The sequence below is a fragment of the Spermophilus citellus genome (assembly GCF_964194105.1).
Source record: "Spermophilus citellus genome assembly, chromosome: 6".
Lineage (NCBI taxonomy): Eukaryota > Metazoa > Chordata > Mammalia > Rodentia > Sciuridae > Spermophilus > Spermophilus citellus.
Window position 1 is genome coordinate 89,590,184 of NC_138187.1, and position 18,636 is coordinate 89,608,819.

The following is an 18,636-nucleotide window of genomic DNA, read 5'->3' on the forward strand; positions in this document are numbered from 1 at the left end:
ACTGCCCCCACACAAAAAATTAAAAATAAATTAAAAAAACAAAGTATGAAGCTCTTAATTCATAAAACAAATTAAATTCAAACCCTTATAGAAGGTTATCTCCATTATGCATCCATACAGGCTAAGTCTTTTTTTTTTTTTTAGTTGCTCTTATTCTGACTTTTTTGTTGTTGTTGTTGTTTTCAGGCTAAGTCTTAAATGTCCCACCCTTGGGGACCACAGAGCTGAATCAAACCAGCATGGGCATTTCTCCCTGAATTTACAGGTTGCTATATATGGTGTTACCTAAAGGCTACACTGTAGTCAGGTAAAATTTACTCACTCTGGTCCTTAGATGGGTCTCATTTCTAGTCTGATAAAGGCAGATGGGGAGGAAAAAGGGAAGAAGTGTCAGGGTGAGGGTTGAGGAGTAGGCTAGGAGGAAATGAGATAAATGGAAGGCAATGAGATAACTATGATCACATTTGTTAAACTCAAAGTCAAGATTACTCTAGTAACTGCTACAGGACTTATAAGAACAAGATATCCACCAATGAAGGTCTAACTTTCTAGTGAGACTGGATGCCTCCTCCATCTAAGTAACCAGCCCTGGCATCTTCCCCTAGCCCAGGACAATCTCCCTCTTTACCTGAGATAAACATCACACAGGTTAACAGAGGCAGACAAATCCTCCAGTACAGTGTGATTCATCAATCCAGAAACCATTCTGCTATTTCATTATTCACAAAGTAACCTCTTCTATTGAAATAGATGCATCCTGGAAAGGCAAAGGCTTTGGAGTTTGGCAGATGAAAAAAATTGAATCTCAGCTCCACTATTCTCTCGCTAGTAAGTGAAAACATATAGCAGTACCTGGCTCCAGGATCTAACTTCCTAAGTGTTCATTTCTACTCAGTATTTATAACTGACCTCAAATTCACCTCTTGTAAAATAATTTTAAAAATCTGTTTTGTCCAGAGGGAGAACAAGATGTCTAACCCCTTGAGATTAGTCTAACCTCTTATTTACACGGTCTCTCCAATACTAGCAGACATAGGTCACATGTCCCTAAGTGCTGCCTTGTCTGAGTTAAATATCTCCACTTCTTTCAACTACACTTCACATGACATTTCCTGACCCCTCCCCAGCTTAGTAACTCTCCCGCAAATCAACTTCAGGCCCTCTTTAAGAAGACTCAGGTGTTGCCACACACCCAATTCATTCTAGGTCCTTGGCGGGGGTCTGGACCCCAAACCAGGGGCTAGGAGCAGTCTGTGGGTTCTCAGAATTTGCACCCAGAACACAGCTGTGCTTTCTGGCCCCCACTCTCTTCCCGGGGGTCTCAGTGGGTGGTTTACACGGATATTATTCACAACATTGTGTCCACGAGCCGCGGATGCGCATCACCCTAGAGCCAAACAGTTGTATTACTCTCACGCCGAAGATAAACATACTCCGTGCTCTTACGCAACCTCCCCGGTCCAAGACGCCCCAGCGCAAAAACAGAAACTCAGAGTACTCTGTTTTCCTCTTCCGCGGGTCGCACGCCCATCCCGGCCCCACCCAACTCGGGGACCTGTCCGACTCTTTTAGAGTGTTTACTAAGCACAGTCGCTCCCAAGGGTTCTCAGAAAATAACCCCCGGCCAGGAAAACACCTGACCGCAGGAGGAGGGCGCGGAGACCAGACAGCCGACAGGCCACGCCGGGCCCGCTCCAGGTCCACGCCGTGCTCACGGAGCCGGCAGGCGGCGCGGTGCACGCCGGGCAGGGCGCGGCAGCACGTGAACACGGCGTGCGGCGCGACCGCGACGGGGCGAGGCGCGCGATGACTGGCTCGTGCACCCCGCGCCGCAGCCAATCCGCGCGGATTAACCTTTCCAGGCCCCGCCCCTTCCTGCCGCCGCCGCCGCGGCCGCCGCCGTCGCGAGTCCTCGGCTGACCTCCGGAGGGATGCTCTGCAGTGCAGCACAGTGAGGCCCCCTGACTTCATCGCGGGAGACTTTAGTGGAGGCGCCTCAGTATCCCCAAAGCATGGAGGGGGGAGGTCCCTGAACAGACAGCGTCCTGACCTTCTGCGGGAGCGCCCCGCGCTGTCCCCATCTCTTGGTCCTTGGTCCTCTCCTATATTTCTTCATCTCCCTCCCCGCAATGCCCGACTCCCAACAGGTATAGGTAGGCCTTAAGGGTTAACACTCAGTCTGTATAGGCTTCTCTCTCTCTCTCTTGCCTTGAAGTATCCTTTTTGTTATCAAAATTATATACGCTTATTATGCCATAATTGAAAGAACATAAAATATTGCTAGTGGTACTTCCAGACTCTCCTTCCTGCATATTTTATAAAGTCCCAGGAAGACTACTGAATGTGTGATCTCTGTCTACTCAGTGCCATCGCTCATTGGGGTGGGGGTCAGCTGTTATCCTGAGGAATGTTATTTTTCTAATGAATACAGCCAGCAGCAAAGGAGAACCAAGATGAAGACAATATTCCGAGGGAAAACATAAAAATAAATGGAAATACAGATATGAAAGGGGAAAGGAGAGAACAAGAACTGTGTGTTGGTAAACTGTGTGTTGCTGAACTGGAATAAGAGATCAGTATGAATTTAACACTATTTTACTTTTTCAAGATTTATTTATTCTAAAAAGTGAATTTATGTTTTTTAAAAATATGTTTTCTACATCTGCAAAGATATCCCAGAAGCAAGAAAGCCCAGATCCTGGCTTCTAAGTATCATTTTCCACTAAAAGCAAGCAGTTTCTTTGAGGAGTGGCTGATCCCAGGCTGAGACTGGGAAGTGCAAGTCAAGCCTGCAACATCTGATTACACCAGGAATTAAAGAGCTCAATGCCAGGCATGGTGGGCATGCCTTGTAATTCTAGAGACTCTGGAGGCTGAGTCAGGAGGATCACAAGTTCTAGGTCAGCTCTGTTAACTTAGTAAGACCCTTTCTCAAAATAAAAATTAAAAAGGGCTGGAGATATAGCTCAGTAATAGAGCACCCTAGTATTCCATCCCAATTACCGCAAAAATAAATAAATAAAGGGGAACTCAAAAAAATGATGAGGATGTACCAAAAGAGCACAATAGCCAGCTCGAAGAAGCTCCCAGCCAAATTTGGGACAATTTGAGCATCAAAAGGAATAATGTTCCAAATAAGTTGTAACACATGGAACAATAATTTTTAAAATCCCTGAGTCCATGCTGATAATATAACTACTATTATAAATAACAAAATTAACATGTCAAAATGTTGATGGGGAGGAAAGCTCTTCTTTACAATAGAATGCTAACTGCTGGCATTAAAATATTTTCCATCTCCTTAAAGGCATGTCTCCTGGATTGAGTGGCTTTTCCTTTTTTAAAATGCTGATGCAAGCCAGGTGCAGTGGCACATGCATGTAATCCCATGTACTCAGGAGGATGAGACAAGAGGATTGATCACAAGTTTGAGGCAGCCTGGGCAATTCATCAAGACCCTGTCTCAAAAAATTAAAAAGGGGCTGGGGAGGGGCTGGATTGTGGCTCAGCAGTAAAGTGCTCACTTATCATGTGTGAGGCCCTGGGTTCGAGTCTCAGCACCACATAAAAATAAATAAATATATTGTGTCCAACTACAACTAAAAAATAAATATTAAAAATATTAAATAAAAAGGGGGAGGGGGCTGGGGATGTAACTCAGTTGTAGAGCGCCCCTGGGTTCAATTTGCCAGTACTGCAAAAAATAATAAAGGCCATGGTGGTGCACACCTGTAATCCCAGCTATTTGGGAGGGTGAGGCAAGAGGATGGCATGTTTGAGGCTAGCCTCCAAAATTTAGTGAGACCCTATTTCAAAAATAAAAAAGGGCTGAGGGTATAGTTGAATGGTAGAGCATCCTTGAGTTAAATTCCTAATACTACAAAATAAATATAAACATATGTCCCCTGAGTTAACATACCAAGAATTATTTATCCTCCTATCAAAGTGTTTTATTATTATTATTATGAACATCACATCTAACATCTATTTCTCTCAGTAACACACCTACACCTACAAATGGTATTGCTGATTTTAGGATGTGTGAATTTCAATTTTACAAGATAATACCAAACTATCTCCAAGGTACTCAATTTCCACTCCCACTAACAATTTATAAGGGACCTTTTTAACCCACATTTTGAACAAGATGTGAAATTATCTCACCTTTTCATTTCTGCCAGCCAAATAGGGGTCAAATGTGTCTCTCATTGTAGTCTTGATCTTCATCTTCCTGTCACTAAAGAGGTTAAATTTCTTTATTATTTATTAAACTCAAATGTTATGACATTCAAATTTTTTTTATTTTTCACTGCCTAGTTTTCAAAAGGCATTAACAGTCACTCATTAGTTGTTATAAAAACAGAGAAAGTACACTGCCTCGGAGAGAAAAAGGACTGTCTCATTGCTAAGTAGAGTTGGCTCTTCTATAATATGGATTAGGATTTACTTATTGGTGTTCATTCCAAAATGGATTTTTAAAAGTTTATACAGTTAAGACATCTATTTCCTATAAAGCAGTAGTGACAGTATGACCTTTTCACTTCATTCAAATGCTTTCCATGAAAAAGCTTTTATATATAATCCAGGATTTAAACAAAACATGATTTCAGCTTGAAGTAGATTCCCTTTATCATTCTCCATTTATATCTAGGCCACAGGAAATGATGTGACAATAGCAGATTTGATGTCTGAGAGAGTGCATGCTGACTCATTTTTATTATAAAGGGATGACATTCGAGTCTAAATTTTTCACAAAGAAAATCAGATTGAGGGCTGGGGATGTGGCTCAAGCGGTAGCGCGCTTGCCTGGCATGCGTGCGGCCCGGGTTCGATCCTCAGCACCACATACCAACAAAGATGTTGTGTCCGCCGAAAACTAAAAAATAAATATTAAAAAATTCTCTCTCTCTCTCTCTCCTCTCTCACTCTCTCTTTAAAAAAGAAAAAAGAAAATCAGATTGAGATTACTTTGCTGTTATGAAGCAATAAGTTGATGATAAAAATTCTTGTTTTGATTTTCTAATAAATCCAGTTTAGCAAAATTGATTAGGAAAATATCTTCCATAATTTCAGGTTGGTAGTCCACAGCCATAAAATTAACTTGGGTTCTTTCTTTTTTATTTTTCAATCATGAATGAGGTTTTTAACTGATTCTCAGGACATCTAGCTGTCACCAAGTCTGTGGCACAAAGGTTAGCTGGAGGTCAAAGTGATCAACTGCTCTGGTTTGCCTGGAAAAAAGGGTCTCTAGAATTATGACTTTTGGTGCTAAAATCTGGTAAGTCCTGGAAACCAGAATAAACTGGTCACTCAGTTTGGAGTCTTAGTCAGCTCCAGGCTGGGCTGATTTGACTCAGGAAGCCTTCCTGAGGGGGATTTTACCCTTCACCTCAATGGAGCCCTTCACAGTTTATGGAAATGGAGGAAAGAACAGAAATTTAATTGTCAATACACAGAAACATGGGAATCTGGGAAACGTAGTAAATGCTTTCCTCCCACACTGGACGATATCATGCTCAGTACCTATAAGTAAACCACACTGGAACTTTCCTAGGTTCTTATGTGTAGCAGTGATCATCAGCCCTGAATTCGAAAACCAGTTTCTTCCTTCTCTCTCTCTCTCTCCCCCCCTCCCCACCCACCTTTTTCCCACCGCTGGATGGCACCACTGTACACTGCTAGGACCCAGCCTAGGAGCCACTTTCTAGTTAAAATGAAGTCTGTCTGGTAATTGTCCCTCAGCATAGTGGATCTTTCTGGAAGGCTGTTTTGTTGAGTCCAATACTTTTGAACTATGCACTGACCCTGAACTGGTGCTCAGGGAGGTCACAGTGACCTCATACAGGCTCTTCAAGGCATCCACCAAAGATGGATGGAGGAAGTGGCTGCTGCCCTTATAGCCAATGGGTCTCTCTGCAGTATGCCACCTCAATTCTTGTGCAGCTATTTAGAAAGAAACTAGTGTTCTCAGCTTCTTTAAAATTCATATTGATGCACTCCCTCTCATCCCACTTCTAATTCTTTCCATAGATACTGTCATCTCGGATCAAAGTCACCTGCATGATGCCTAGTGACTCCTACCTGCGCACCCTGCTTCACTGCCATCACCCTACAATCTGTGCTCAGGAGAATAACCATGAACATAATGTTTTACAACATCAAGTTAGTTCATGTTATATCTCCACTACAGCCCTCCAAGGGCTTTGCACTGCCCTCTGGGTAAGAAACAAAGACCTTACCATGGCAGATGAGGACCTAAATGACCTGCCCACTACCTCCCTGAGCCCTCATCCACCCAGCTCCCACACACACTGTGCTGCTGCTGCACAGATGCCTCCAATGCTCAGTCTGCCTGCTCCAGCCACAGGCCTTTGCCTCACGCTTCCCTACTGGACACTGTCCACTTCCTCCCTTCAGTCTCTGCCTATTTGCCACCTGGCAGGGATCATCCTACTCACAACAGCAGCCCTCCCACCCCCATGCTCTTTCTCCCTCTCCCGCCTCTTTGCTGCTATTTCTTTCCTGGCACTTGGACCCACTGGACACACTGCATTCACTTACTTGTCTATTTACTGTTGTTCATCCAGGGTGTTTATCTGTTTTATTCACTTCTGTGTCCTCAACACTTACCCCTGGGCCTGGATTACTTGCCATTAGTAGGTGTGTTAGTCAACTTTCTGTTGCTGTGAAAAATACTCAGCTTATAAAGAGGAAAGGTTAGCTAGGTGGTGCATGCCTATAATCCCAGCAACTTGGGAGGTTGAGGCAGTTGCCAGCCTGGGCAGTTAGCAAGACCCTGTCTCAAAATAAAGGGCTTTGTATACAGCTCATTGGTAAAGCATTTGCCTACCATGCATGAGGCCCTGGGATTAATTTCTAGCACTGCAAAAAAAAATAAAAAGGGCTGGGGGTGTGGCTCAGTGATAGAGACCCTATAGGTTTAATCCCCTGTAACACCAAAAAAAAAAAAAAAAAAAAGGATAAAGTTTATTTTTGACTGTTGGTCAGCCCATTAACAGTTGGCTCTGTGGCTCTTGGGCTGTGGCAGCATAATACATCAGAGTGGAAGCATGTAGGGGAAGGAACTGTTCACTTCATGGCAGCCAGGAAGCAAAGATAAGAAGAGGAAGGGGCTGGGGTCCCAATATCCCCTTCAAGGGCACACCAGTGACTTAACTCACTCCAAGGCCCCACTACCTCTCAATAGTACCACGAGCTGGGGACCAAGCCTTCAAAATATGGGACTTTAGGAAACACCCAATTCATAGCAGAACTTACGGAAGTGACTTCAGTCTCATCATGGACTAGGGTAGGCACTAGCAGGAAAGAGAAGCCGAGTGGCTTCCTGTTGTGTTTCTTGCTTTTTCTACCAAATTTTCTCAGCTACTTGGTCTATAACCTTCTTTTTCTTAGTGTGTTCACAAAATTCTTTTTTGTAAATATCCCTAAGGAAATTTGGCCCTTGCAGACAGCTGATTATTGTGGTACCTACTCCCACTTTACCCAGATCCACGGCTCCCTCCCGTGACAGCCTGGTTCAGAAAGCTTCCAGGAGGGTCAGGAGCAAAGCTCTGTGGCAGGGCTTCTATCTCCCTTGGACCTTCCAGAACTTGCCACAGACCTAAATCAAACAGAGCCCTAGGTGCAGGGGAGCCCGAGGAGGGAGGTTATAGCTCCCAGCCTCTTCAGAATTAGCACACACAGAAGAGTAGCTTCAGATGGTGGATTATAGTCCATTAGCAATCTTGAGGTCAATTTACTGGAATAGAAGCAGCCTCTTTTTCAATGAAATTGAATAAACTAGAAAATGTCAGAGTGTACTATATAGTCTAAGTATTATTTCATGAAACTTTGTCCAAGCGTCAATCCAAAACTATTAATCAGAATTTCTGGGGAACTGAACTCCCTTAAAAGATTTCCAGTTGATTATAATGTACAGACAGAACAAGAGCCTCAGGAGTCTGGCACCCATGGATCTAAGCCAGCATCTGGCCACATTGACAGTCACAGGGCAAACCTTTCTCTGAAGTCTGTCAGCATCCAGCGTTCTTTCTCATGCCCAGGCCAGACCTTCTTTTTCTCTCTTCCTGTTTCAAAGTCCACACTTCCTTTGAGGTACCTACTCAATTTCCTGTTTACCACCCCTGACTGATTAGACTTTTTATCTATCCCTTTAACTGGACAAGCCTCTAGGATGGCTTATGTATCATCAAGGGGAGAGCTTCCAGGATCCCATCACCAGGGTTAGCATCCTAAGCAGACAGTCAAAGCACCAAACCGGTATCTTGGGAGAGAGCAGAATTCATCAAAAGCATCAGCAGAGCCACTAATCAGGTTAAAACTTGTACTCTCACCTTGTACACAGGCTGAGGCAGAAAAATTGCAAGTTCAAGGCCAGCCTGGGCAACTTAATGAAACCCCTTTTAAAATAAATCAAAGGGCTGGGGATGTAGCTCAGTGGTAGAGCATCCCTAGGTCCAATTCCCAGTACTGCGAGGAAAAAAGAAAAGAAAAAGCACCAGCAGCACCTCAGCCTGCAGGCATGTGAGGGAATAGAGCCAAAACAAGGGTCCTGGTGCCTCTGGAAATCCACTTATTATACATCTGGCCAAGGACAGGGCTAGAGGGGCTCTCCTTTCTGACAAAGTTAGTTAACCCTCAGGCCAGAGAAGTATTTGCAGAGCAGTCACATCAGAATGCCTTTGGGAGAACATCTGGAGAGGCCGCTCCAGGAGCAGCAGGACAACCCCCTGACCCTTCTGTTCTTCACACATCCCTTTGCTTCCTCCACCAGGGCCTGGACTGGAGCTGGCTGCCATGCTCAGACCCTGCACACAAGACAGTCAGGAGCCATACACAGGTTTGGGGGAAACAGGAAGAGGGACAGTCAACAAATTGAGGCTGATCCTCCATTGCCCTCCTCAGTGTTGTTCCCCTCCACTGTCTTAATCACCCAGCAGGAAATTTTGGGATTATTCCTCTGCAGGTCATAAAAAGATGAGCAATTTTTGTGTTCATCTTCATTTTCTGCATTTTCTAATTTACCTACAAATTAAGCATGTAAAGAAAATACTAAGGCTTCCAACTTTCAAAATTAATTAAATCTCTTCCTCCAGCCATTTGTAAAAGTGCATAGTCATCCCCTCCTGAAGAAAGGCAAGCGGGACCTGCTTCTAGATGACTTTAGATTCTGTGAGTCTATCAAAGGATGCTTTGTTGCTGAGCACAGTGGTCAGGCCTGTAATCCCAGCAACTTGGGAGGCTGAGGCCAGAAGATTAAAAGTTCAAAGTACTAAGCCAGCCTGAGCAACTTAACTAGACTCTGTCTCAAAAAAAAAAAAAAAAAAGAAAAAAACCTGGGGATGTAGCTCAATGGTAGAGTGCCCCTGGATTCAATCCTCAGTACTGAAGGCAAAAAAAAAAAAAAAAAAAAAAAAAAAAGATGCTTTTCAGTGAAGCCATCTGAAGAACCATAGATTTATGCTTGGGGTGGCCTGACAAAAAAGACAGTTCCACAAGGCTTAGTAAGAGAGATATGGATAATGTGCTTTGCATCCATGAAGCTCATTGTGAGAGACAATGTGAGAATTTTCAGCAGTGAAATGATTAGTTATGAGGTGAAACCTCATTAGTGGATTAACCTACTGATATGGATTCACTGGGCTGTAAGGAAGTAGGTTACCAGCGGTATGACTCAGGAGTTTATATTTTGACCCTGGTGAGCAGGACTCTCTCTGCTTCCTAGTTGCCGTATCCTGACTGCTTTGTTCTGCCACATCCTTCCACCATGATGTTCTGCCCAACCTCGAGCCCAGAACTACCAGCAAATCATGGACTGAATCTGTAAACTGGGAGCTGAAATAAACTTTTCCTTCTCTGTGTTGTTCTTGTCAGTCTTTTGGTCACAGCCATGAAAAGCTGACTAAACAGATGCCCTTTTCATGTAAATTTCAGTCCTCAAGTCAAAGCCAGACAAGCACATGGAATCCAAAGCAGTCATGACCTCTTTTTCTGCCACTTGCCTGAGAACTTAACCTTTCACCTGGAGATACCAACAGATACCAGGCCAAGGTGCCCAGGACAAAGACTCTGGAGGACAGGTGCAAATGGAACTCCTTTTGTCTCCTGCAGCCTAGCCACGAAGTTGGGAGGATGGACATCTGGTGTATGTAACAAGCATCCAAACAACTAGGGAACATCAGTGTCACAACCAGAGCTGAAGGAAATCTTAGCTCACCTCCTTTTTTGATAGATGGGTAAACAGAGGCCAGTGACCGTGGTGGCTTTCTTGAGATCACCCAACTGACACCCAATGCTGGTGAACCTGTCACGACCTGGTTTCCTGGCTCCCAGGCCACTGTTTGCTCCCTGATACCATGGCACTTTTGTATACATTCCTGACACTGCCCCAGTGCTTCAGCCCGCCTCTCATGGCGCATCACAGCCTCCACTGCCTGTGCCAACCTGCCTGAGCAGCTTCCAGGACTGTCCCACAAGGGCAAATGATTAATGTACTTGTAAACTGACTGATCTGCAAACATGACCATGGGCCTGTGGAATGAGTGAGTGGCTTCTACATTTGGTCACCCAGGAGCCCTTGCTTATGTTGGGCAGATGAAATTATTAAAAAAAAAAAAAAAAAAAACAAACCCTAAGGCTCTTTCATTCCCTCAGAACATAACTCCTGAAGAAGAGCAAGCAAGGGCTGGTGTTAGGAATAGACATGACCTCACCCCATTGCCTGTGCCCTCTCTTCTTCTTTTCTCCTCCTCCTCCTTTCTTCCCAATACTAGGGATTGAACTGAGGGATGCTCTACCAATGAGCTATACTCCCAGCCCCTTTTTTATTTTTATTTTGAGACAGGATCTCGCTAAGTTGCTAAGGTTGGCCTTGAACTTGTAATCCTCCTGCCTCAGCTTCCCAAGTAGCTGGCACCACCTCTATGGTCCCCTGCCTTTCTTTTTTTTTTTTTTTTTTTTTTTTTGTGGTGCTGGGGATTGAACCCAGGGCCTTGTGTATACGAGGCAAGCACTCTACTAATGAGCTACATCCCCAGCCCCCACTTTTTTTGGTTGTTGATAGACCTTTATTTTATTTATTTACATGTGGTGCTGAGAATTGAACCCAATGCCTCATTCATGCCAGGCAAGTGCTCTACTGCTGAGCCCCAGCCCCAGCAGCCCCTGCCCTTCTTGAATTGACTTTTGTAGCTTATCTCCCCTGTATTCACTTCCAGTTTCGTCTACATACATTCAGATGGGAAAGATGGGTAACACAGTGATGAGCCTTCCAATCCCAAGGGGCATTAACAACAGATACTAATGCAACAGGAAGACCACTAGTGTCTATCTGGTGGGTACTAGATCACAGATGAAGAGGCGGCCTTACCCAGGGAATTTCCATTGGCCTAGGAAATTAAGGGAGAGACTCACAGTTCATTGCAGGGGTGAAAGGAATGTAATGTGAGCTTGGGAATTTCAGACATCTGCAGTTCCTGAGGACTTCATAAGCAGCTTGTATTTTTAGCTCTCTACAAGAAACCAACCTGAAGGAGTCCCCCCAAGTATGAATTAACCAGCATGCTGACCATGCTCATGCTGGTGGCACCAGATAGTGATGTCGTTTAGAACTTGACATCTCCTTTTATTGACATTGTCTTTGTTTTAAATTACATTTGGGGACATGACACAGTATTTAGGGCTTCTAAAGATCCTAACTTGGCTCTGCAGCTACCCATTCCAAAAGAAAATGGAGTTGTTGATGGATTAATCAAGATTAACAAAGTACAGAGTTTATGAAGCACTCGCTACCACCTGGCCCATATGAGTTAGGGACCCCAACTAAAATAGTTTACAAAACTGGATGCAGGAAGCATCTTGAGAACAAATGAATATTAAATTATGGTTATGGGATAGGATATACTTGTAAAAGCTGCCATATGCTTAGAGTAAACAGAAAAGGTGTCAGAAAAGATGTGGATTTAGGAAGGGTCTTCAGGAGTAGTCAGAAGTATGCACATGTGGGCTGCAATTGTGGCTCAGTGGTGGAGTGCTTGCCTATCATGCATCTATCCTCACCATCACATACAAATATAAAAAGATATTGTGTCTACCTACAACTAAAAAATATATTTTTAAAAGTGTGCTCACATGTATGTGCATGGATTTGTGTGTGCATGTAATACAGCATGATGTGTGGTAGTCACTTGGTAAGGTGGGCTGGGTCTGAGGAGGGAAGAAACAGGTGAGCTAGCACACACAGTGGAGGTCCTGGGTGGATACTGTTAGACACTGAAGAACCTACCTGAACACTTCAGAGTGACGAGGAAATGTTAGGTGGACACAGCTAAATAATTAAAGGCCTGGAAAGACATTGTCAGCAGGGAATTCGGGTGATAAGCAGCGGAAAGGAAACCTAGAGACAGAAGACCCTGATCTGAAAAGAAACTTGGCTAAGTTGGGTAGTCAGGTGCCCTCCCAAAACTGATTCCTTGGGTATCCTTTCCCAGGGGAGCATGTTAAAGTTGGTGTTACAGAAAGTCTCTGAAATTACCAAGGAACCCAATTCATGGCCAGCAGGTTCCTAGATACCAAGAGAGAACAGAGAGTCCCCAGAACATACCCTACTAAGGAAAAGAGTGGCCAGGAAAGGGGTGAGAGAATCAGTGTCTGGCCTGCCTCCCTCCTCAAGGATGTCTTTTCAGGATCTGCTCTTTGCACCAGTGAGGAAACAAAAAATTGGGGGGGTCCAAAAATGCTGGCATAGCTTTTGTTGAGCTCCTGTTGCAAGCATCTGGCCTACGGAAATTCCAGAAATGCTACATCCCTGGAGGTGACACTGTCACTTATTGTCCCTCATGCTCCCTTAGCAACCATCGAACCTCTGTGGTCAAAGGGTGACCAGTTATTGCATCGTGTAGCCATGGCCTTGACATTCGGATGGCTCATTCTCCACAATATCCCAACTGGGGTTTATGAGTTTAGCACCTATGACAGCAGTGCCTGGGGACCCCCTCATCCTGCCAGGGAAGATGCAGAACACAGGGCTGTTTCTGTCTGCTTCCATCTGCATGCACCTCCCACAGATCCAGAAGACTTGAGGCGTCTGAATGTCTCTCTGCTTGTCCCTAATGTAAAACCTTGCTGACTGTTATTGGCAGAATTCTTGTACATGATTTCTGCCTGATATCACATGTCATGTCATGTTGTGTTATGTCATAGCAGTGTGGTCCTTGTTGAAAAGGCAGAATAAGAGGTTTAAGCCCCACCTCTTTTTATCACATGATTTTGCTGAGGGACCTCAGCAAGTTATTTGATGTCTTTCAGTCTCCTTTTACCATTCAAACGGAAGCAATAATACTAAGAACTTTTGAGGGCTGCTGGGTGGGTGGGTAAATGGAAACACATAAAGTACTCTGCACAGTTCCCAGCATTCAGAAGGGACCGCCTAAGTTTAGTTTTATTTCTTATTGTTATTAGAACAATATTAGAACATTCAGCTATTATTCCATGTTGTTCCTTCTGACAGTGGGGACATACAAAGAAAACTTAGAAAATCATTTTCCAAAGATATTTTTATAGAACTCTAGACATGAGAAAGACCTCAAGACCCTTGTCCCCAGCCTGAGCCACACCTATACCACTGAAGAGATTCATTTTTTAAGGGGCAAAATTCTCATAGAGGATAAAGTGCCTCAGCCTCCCTCACAGCCTCCCAGACTGAATCATGACATTTATGGCTTTCCTTCCAGGTCTAGTTGATGTGCTTCCTGCTCCTTTTTGTTCTCTTGGATCTCTTTCATGTTTCATGTCAGGACACGAACTTCTCAGTATTCAAACCAATTGAATCAACTTCTAGAGACCCACTTCTCCTAGACAGCTCAGCCAGGGAGGCGCCCTTCCCTCCAGCTGCTGCCCAGGTCACCCTGGAGACCAGACAGTAAGAGAAGTGTGCACTGAACACGGTGTCCTATCATCTTTCCTCCATAGCTGCTGCTTGAGCCTTAAGTGAACAAGGGCAACGTGGCTCAATTCCAGCTGCTACCATTTATTCTGCCCCAAATTACAGTTTCTACCTAGCATGTACCACAGCATTTTGGTCCATGTTGGAAAAATAGAATACCAGGTTTAAGTCCCTCTGGCTCAGTTCCAGCCACCAGAACCACAGTCTGCAACAGTCCAGTGAGGTTAACCAGGGCCACATCCCTCTCAATCCAGAGTCCAGTCCCCTTAGCTGGGACCTTTTTACTCAGAACTTCTGTGTTCTGAATAACTCTTCCTGGCACTTGTCGGGGAACATAGGAGATGAACTCCAAGGTAGGGACCCCATATTTCTGTGTTCACCCAGTGTCTGGCCCATGCTGGCACATAGTAAGTGCTCAATGTAGAGAGTGAAGGAATGAGAGCTGGGCACGATGGCACATATCTGTAATCCCAGCATCTTGGGGGGCTGAGGCAGGAGTACTGCAAATTTAGACCAATATCAGCAACTTAGCAAGGCCCTAAGCAATTTAGCAAGACACTGTCTCAAAATTTTAAATATCTTTTAAAAAGAGCTGGTTATGGGCTGGGGATGTGGCTCAAGCAGTAGCGCGCTCGCCTGGCATGAGTACGGCCTGGGTTCGGTCCTCATCACCACATACAAAAACAAAGATGTTGTGTCCACCGAGAACTAAAAAATAAATATTAAAAAATTCTCTCTCTCTCTCTCTTTAAAAAAACAGAGAACTTGCCTAGCATGTGTGAGGCACTGGGTTCCATCCTCAGCACTACACAAAAATAAATAAATAAATATTTAAAAAAAGGGCTGGTTATGTACTTTATTATAAAGAACCCCTGGGTTTACTCCCCAGTGGAAAAAAAATGAATGAATGAATAAATAAATGAATGAGGTAGCATATACTCACGCAATTTTGCTCTAATGAAATTCAGTAGATGTCATTGGGTTTGTTCCAAAGGCAAGGCACAGGACATAATTATTTTTTTCTTTTTTCCCTGGGACAAGGGATTAAAACATTGAGCTAAATCCCCAGTTCTTTTAATTTTTTATTTTGAGACAGGGTCTCACTAAGTTGCTCAGGCTGGCCTTCATCTCTGCCTCAGCATCCAGAGTCTCTAGGATTATAGGTATGTGCCACCATGCCTTGCCAGGACCTAAGATCTTTGAGTGATTATCTGTTGTCCCACCAGATCCACTCTCCAGTATCCAGCACCATGTCCCAGCAGGCTAACCTGTATGGACAACACCATCAGGCTCTGGCCCTCTGACTGTCAATGCCATGAGATCAGAGGGGCAGAGGATAAGGTATGGGTGTCAGTTCTCCCAGCTCCTACTTTCTGGCCTATAAGCTGCCTGCATTCTCTGAGAAGGCTCCCATCAGGCAGCTGTTCTCAGTAACTGTTCTGCCCCTCAACATTTTAGACCTGGGACAGAATGCCCAGGGTTCTGCAGTAACCCCTGGAGCCTCCCTATACATTCCCCAGTCCTTTGTAATATGCCCTTCATTAAACTTTTTTCAGCTTGCCCGTTACTTGGTGTTTTCTGCCAGGCCCCTGACAAAGCTGATCCCAAGTCTGAGGCTTGTCAAGACACAGAAATGCCTCATGGAAAGGGATTAGCAGCCATCCTTCTGGGCTTCCGTCCCACTGAGGAAGCCTTCTCCATCTGGCTGATTTTGGGAGGAAGGCAGCAAAGTCTTTTCATTTCCTATTTTTTAAATCACATGTTAAATAGTTAATACATTCAGAGGGCTCAAAACTCAAAAAGCATAGAAGAGTATGTACACATATACCTCCCCATCCTCTGAACAGCACAGAGATAGGGTGCTGCGTTCCCTCTCACTATGGGCTCTGTCCCCAGAGGACAGTGCTTCAGGACACCAAGAGAACCACACCCTCATTTCCTGCAATTCCCACTTGCTAAATAAGAGCTCACCACTCAATCAATCTGGGAAGCGCTATCTTCAACTCAAAGCCTGTCAGAATTTGTGCGTTGGCTCACACCATAGTTTCTGGAATACTCAGATAGCACTGATTCCAAGCAAGCACTGTTTCTCACATGCCAGGACCTTTAGGAAGTAGCATCCATGGAAGGGAAGGTGATCCTCTCTTCACCATGCTACAATCCTTTTCAGTAAAACAACAAACAGAAGCAAAGCTTAACTCATGGGGCAGTTTGCACATGTTCTGACCTATGTAATCTAATAATACTCTAAGATGTACTTTCATAAAGTGACATCTTCATAAGGCAAACCCCCAAACCCTGTGACAAGTGAACAGATGTCTTTGCCTTCTAGGAGTTTGCAACCAGAAACCACAGCTCAAAGCTAGCAAGAGAAGTGATGAACTCCTAGAGAAGTGATTCTTCACACTGCAGGACTCTGAGAGCCTCAGGACAGCCAAGAGACCAAGTGGCCCCCTTACACATGGAACAACAAAGGCACTGAGTTCAGCCACAGTGGGCCTAAGTATAACAGCTGACTGAGGATGGGACAGAACTCCACCCCTGCTCTTTGACCAGCACTTTGCCTTCTCACCACCTCCCCTAACTCCCTATCTCCAGGGAGCATAAGTCAGCCCTGTTCACAGCCAGAAGTTTACAATGGTACCTTAGTACCCTCTGCTTAAGGGACAAAGGCCAATACAGCTTCCCAGCAACCAAAGCACTAACTAACCTGACAACTGACCCAAATTATAAGAGACAAAGAAGTTGGTTGGAGGGATCAGAGAGTCACAGGACACAGTTCCAGAACTCACTAAGTTCCCATGAGCAACATACCCAGAAGAGTGGAGAGTCTTGGGTCCTGAGCGACAAAGGGTAACCTGAGCCCAAGCTCTCTCAACACAAAAAGAAAACGCAGGAGTCACACAGACCTGGTTTGAATGTGAAATGAGCCCCCCTCTTCCAGCATTTCTGCTGCCCCCCACATCTATCCCTGGGCTGTGCTCTGAAGGTGGCTCTGTGGTTGTATTCCTTTTCTCTTTTACCCCTATCACCATATTTCTTCTCTTTTTCTGTAATTTCACCCGGATACACCTTTTCCAGGCCAGCTCTTAAGCTGTGACTGAGGGAGTCACTGGGCCTCCGCTGCCCTACCTTAAAATGGGGCCAAATACACAGGAGACCCTTTCCAGGAGCCTATAGACATTTCTGGGCTTTTCTGGGAGTCTTTGCACCAGGTGCAGAGAAAGCCTTGGGGAGTCCAGATGCAGGGGCCATGGCAGAACGCAGCGCCCATAGAAACAGAATAAGATGAGTACTGCCTGCGGCTGCCAGGCTGACCTCACTCGGGCATTGGTCTACTTCGCTGTGCCCTGTCGCCCGGTCCTTACAATCCTTCTTCGTGCGCTCATTTTTGCCAAGGAAGGCACTGAGCCTAGGTGGACTTCCCCGGGGTCCGAAGGCGAGAATGGGCAGTGACCGGACTGGCACAGATCTGCTTTACATCCGAGTGGCCACCTCCCCTCCGCAGCCCAGCTCTAAGCCGCACTAAGCGGCACAGCTCCAGCCACCAGAATCGACCGTCCGCAGCGAGTACCCTAAAATTCCCGACCTCTATTCCGTCTGCATTTTAGGACCTAAGCAGCGGGATTCCTGGATTCGCTGAAAGTGCTGCGACTCACTCCCGGCGCTGTGTGCCGCCTGCTCCGGCACGTGGTGTCGCCGCGGAGTCGCCGGAGGGGACAGTGAGGGGGCGAAAGGGCCAAGGCACAGCTGGAGAGACAGTGCAGAGACGAGGGGACAAAGTGGGACCCGCGGGGACAGAGCGGCGCGGTCTCAGCATCAGCCCCTGCACGGCTGTTGTCCCCGAGAGCGGGGCTTCCGCACCTGACAGGGACCCGAGCCCGCCCTTGCCCGCAGGCACCACGCAGGTCCCCGGAGCGGAGGGCGGGGTGTTCCAGGGGGGACCCTACCTTTCCTGAAAGGCATCGCGCAGGGGGCGCTCCCCGCGGGGCTGGCCCGCGACACACAGGCAAGCCTACGTCCAAACGGCAACCCCGCGGTTCGGGGTGCCTGTGGGTGATGGGGCAGACGAGGGAGGGGAAAGGAACATATTTGGTCAAAGCCTGGCGCGTCACTGCGCGGAGGAGGCCCCGCGGCGAAGCAGGAAGCGCGGGAGGCGTCACCCGTGCGCTCCGGTCGCCTGCGGGCTGCGCTGTGAGGCCGGGGTGCGGCGCTGGGTCGCGCCCTGATCCAACGACACCCCCAGAGGCGGAATCGCTGGGGCCCTGGAGCTGCTACCAGTCTTTGCAGATGCTATAAAACGGAAGGAACCCTCCTGCGCAGGAAGAAAACCAGCACTTTCATAGTCTCCCTCGGGCGGTCATCCTGGAAAGGGACTTGGGGAATTCTATCCCATTGTTACCTTCCTGTTCTTTGGGCACAGAAGACGGGCACAGGGGACCCAAATGGCTAATTCGTATTCAAATTAGAGGGCTGGCGGGAGTAGCCCAGAAAGGACATTAGTTCCTAATGGGTAACCTTCCCTCTGCCGTTTAGCACTGTCCCCGCGCTCTGCTTCTTGCCCTAGCACTTGCCACTCCAATAAACTTAACAATTGCTTGTTTGTAAGACCCGCGAAGGGAATCCTTGTTTTCTCTTTTGTCACTACTCTTTCCCCAGAGCCTGAATACAGT

General features: G+C 45.9%; 2 protein-coding genes across 3 annotated transcripts in view; one reads left to right on the plus strand and one right to left on the minus strand.

Moving 5' to 3' along the window:
- Positions 1 to 18,246, minus strand: part of PFKFB3 (6-phosphofructo-2-kinase/fructose-2,6-biphosphatase 3) — a gene marked incomplete at its 3' end in the record, with an annotated part of 78,888 nt that extends 60,642 nt beyond the window's left edge. Inside the window, exon 1 of the mRNA XM_081297799.1 lies at positions 17,914 to 18,246. Within this exon, the coding sequence (XP_081153925.1) occupies positions 17,914 to 17,929 (16 nt within the window). The 5' untranslated portion in view covers positions 17,930 to 18,246. The remainder of the gene's footprint in view (positions 1 to 17,913) is intronic.
- On the plus strand, positions 1,709 to 10,627 carry LOC308652015 (uncharacterized protein). Of its 2 annotated transcripts, none has more exons than XM_081299680.1 (4): positions 1,709 to 2,147; positions 6,031 to 6,219; positions 8,795 to 8,860; positions 9,746 to 10,627. In XM_081299680.1, the coding sequence occupies exons 1-4, from the start codon at positions 2,130 to 2,132 to the stop codon at positions 9,845 to 9,847; spliced, it is 375 nt and encodes a 124-aa protein (XP_081155806.1). In that variant the 5' UTR covers positions 1,709 to 2,129; the 3' UTR covers positions 9,848 to 10,627. The 2 variants fall into 2 exon arrangements, with proteins under 2 accessions (XP_081155806.1, XP_081155805.1); XM_081299679.1 differs by having other exon boundaries at positions 2,013 to 2,147; positions 9,117 to 10,627.
- Positions 18,247 to 18,636: the final 390 nt, after the last annotated feature.

Bases quoted from the DNA above. Each gene is read 5' to 3' on its own strand.
- LOC308652015 (XM_081299679.1), top strand. The intron at 6,220-8,794 runs GTAAGAAACAAA...TTCCTCCACCAG, and splicing joins GGCTTTGCACTGCCCTCTGG to GGCCTGGACTGGAGCTGGCT. The intron at 8,861-9,116 runs GTTTGGGGGAAA...CTCTTCCTCCAG, and splicing joins CAGTCAGGAGCCATACACAG to CCATTTGTAAAAGTGCATAG.